Here is a 2,176-nt window from a genome sequence, read left to right as displayed (position 1 = left end):
TAGAAATGACGCTCAAGTTACCCCAGCCCAGATGAGGACACGTGTAGGGTTGGGTACTACCAGTTACCCCAACCCAGATGACGACACGTGTAGGGTTGGATGCTGCATAGAAATGACGCTCAAGTTATCCTAGCTCAGATGATGACACGTGTAGGGCTGGGTACTACCTGCTACCCCAACCCAGATGGTAACACGTGCAGGGTTGGATGCGAGCCACGCGTCCAAAGCTTAACTGCCTGGAGAGAGAAAAAACCTAGCTATAAAGGTAAACTTAACAGAATTTGCAGAGGTACGTTCATTACGGCTCATTGTTTTGGGTTGAGTGCACTTTAGTACGGTTCTATAGAGCATAGTTTTCTCTCAGTTTTTGGGTGTTCTTGTTACTGACTTGAGCGTCGGAGCGCCACCGGCCGCAGAGGCGCCATCTTGTGTTTTTAGGTTCTCAGAGAGGCAATCTGTGGTGTGGACTTGAAGGGCACGTGGTGTCAAAGCTGATGAGGAAAGATCGTGATGAGGCATCGTTCTTGCGCTTGGTCAACCGGCAGGATCATCTGGCGCTCATCGTGGGGCCGTATAAAAGGTGATTCCCAACCACAATTCGAGTTTGTTGAAGTTTTGGTGTTTTCTGTTCGACTGCTTGCTGTCACAGTCGGTTTTCTGGAGTTTTCACCGTTCGTTTGGAGTTTCTTTGAGTTATTGAGTTTGCTGAGAAAGGATGAGGACAACGCTTTCCAATTCAGTCGCGCCGTCAACCGAAGAGGACGTTGTGTCTATGACGCAAGTGATGGAGATGATGAGAACGTTGCAGGAGAACGTAGCTGCATCGCGTTCTGAACAAGAAAGAATGCACGAGGCACTAGTGGCCTCACAGGCTAGAAATGAAGAGCTCAACAGAGTCAACGAGGAGCTACGTAAAGCCCTTCAGGGACGGCAGGAGCGCGCGATTGGAGACAGATCTGCACCCCGTCCCCACCGCGTAGTTTTCCCATGCCATTTTCTCAGGAGATCATGGACATGGTGGTCCCTGCAAATACGGTAGCGGTGAAAGCATCCTTCACCGGGGTGGAAGATCCTGAGGCTCATCTCACGGCGTTTCACACGCAGATGATGCTCTCAGGAGGTTCAGACGCGGTCTACTACAAGGTGTTCATGAGCACTCTCAGTGGAACAGCGCTAGACTGGTTCGTCAGTCTACCTACTGGCCACATTACCACGTTCCAGTAGTTCTCCAAGATGTTCGTTGAGCAGTACATAGTGAACAAGGCACCGCCGTTGGTGTCTTACGATCTGTTCGACGTGAGGCAGTATCAAGGGGAGTCCCTGAAGGATTTTTTGAACAGATTCGGAGCTCAGATCGTTCGCTTGCCAGGTAAGGATGAAGAAATGTTTGTACATGCCTTCAAAAAGGGCGTGTTGCCTGGACCTTTTAGTGAATCGTTGATCCGGAGTCACCTCGCCACGTTCGCTGAAATCCGGCGACGTGCCGTGGCTCACATCGCCGCTGAGAGCGAAGTCTCCGAGAAAAGGGGAAATCTGGCCCCAACTAAGCCACGCGCTCAGACGAGGATTCAGCCGCAGAGGGTGATGGAGGCGACGGCGGGGAAGAGGGATCAAAGGATGCGTCATCCTTATGACCCAAAGAAGAGCAAGAGGAAGGGGCCGGGGCGGCCCACGGAGTCTAATCGCCCGCCGAGGTACGAGTACGTGATGGGATTGGCTGACCTGATCGCCATCCCGAACATTGCTGCCAAGCTCAAAGTGCCTGAGAAGACAACGGATAAGGTGTTGGGACCAAAACCAGACGCGTGGTGTGAGTTTCACAAGAGCTTTCGCCACTCTATCAATTCGTGTTTGGCTTTGGGATACCAACTCGTCGAGTTGGTCAAGTGTGGGTTCTTGAAGGACTACTTGCTGGAGAAGCAAGTGGGGGCAATCATCAGGTTCACAACCGGCGAATAGTGAGGGACAGCAGCACAAGGTACCCATTCACGGCGAAATCCACACCATAGCTAGTGGATTCTCGGGTGGTGGGTGTACTGCATCGTAGCAAAAGAAATATGCAAGGTCTATGATGTCAGTGGAGGTTTTTGAGGATCACTCACCCGACGTGGACATTACGTTCACCAAAGAAGACCTTAGGGATGTTGTGCCTCACGATAATGACCCTATTGTAATC

At 51.4% G+C, this 2,176-nt stretch overlaps 1 protein-coding gene across 1 annotated transcript; it reads left to right on the top strand.

The window, feature by feature from the left end:
- Nucleotides 1-1,233: 1,233 nt before the first annotated feature.
- LOC137815945 (uncharacterized) lies at nucleotides 1,234-1,959 on the top strand. The gene has a single exon (XM_068619054.1). The coding sequence runs from the start codon at nucleotides 1,234-1,236 to the stop codon at nucleotides 1,957-1,959; it is 726 nt and encodes a 241-aa protein (XP_068475155.1).
- Nucleotides 1,960-2,176: the final 217 nt, after the last annotated feature.

Source organism: Phaseolus vulgaris, chromosome 1, assembly GCF_000499845.2.
Source record: "Phaseolus vulgaris cultivar G19833 chromosome 1, P. vulgaris v2.0, whole genome shotgun sequence".
Classification (NCBI taxonomy): domain Eukaryota; kingdom Viridiplantae; phylum Streptophyta; class Magnoliopsida; order Fabales; family Fabaceae; genus Phaseolus; species Phaseolus vulgaris.
This window is presented reverse-complemented; position numbering and strand designations above follow the sequence as displayed.

Excerpts from the sequence above, each read along its gene's own strand:
- LOC137815945 (XM_068619054.1), top strand. The coding sequence starts at position 1,234 with ATGTTCGTTGAGCAGTACATAGTGAACAAGGCACCGCCGTTGGTGTCT.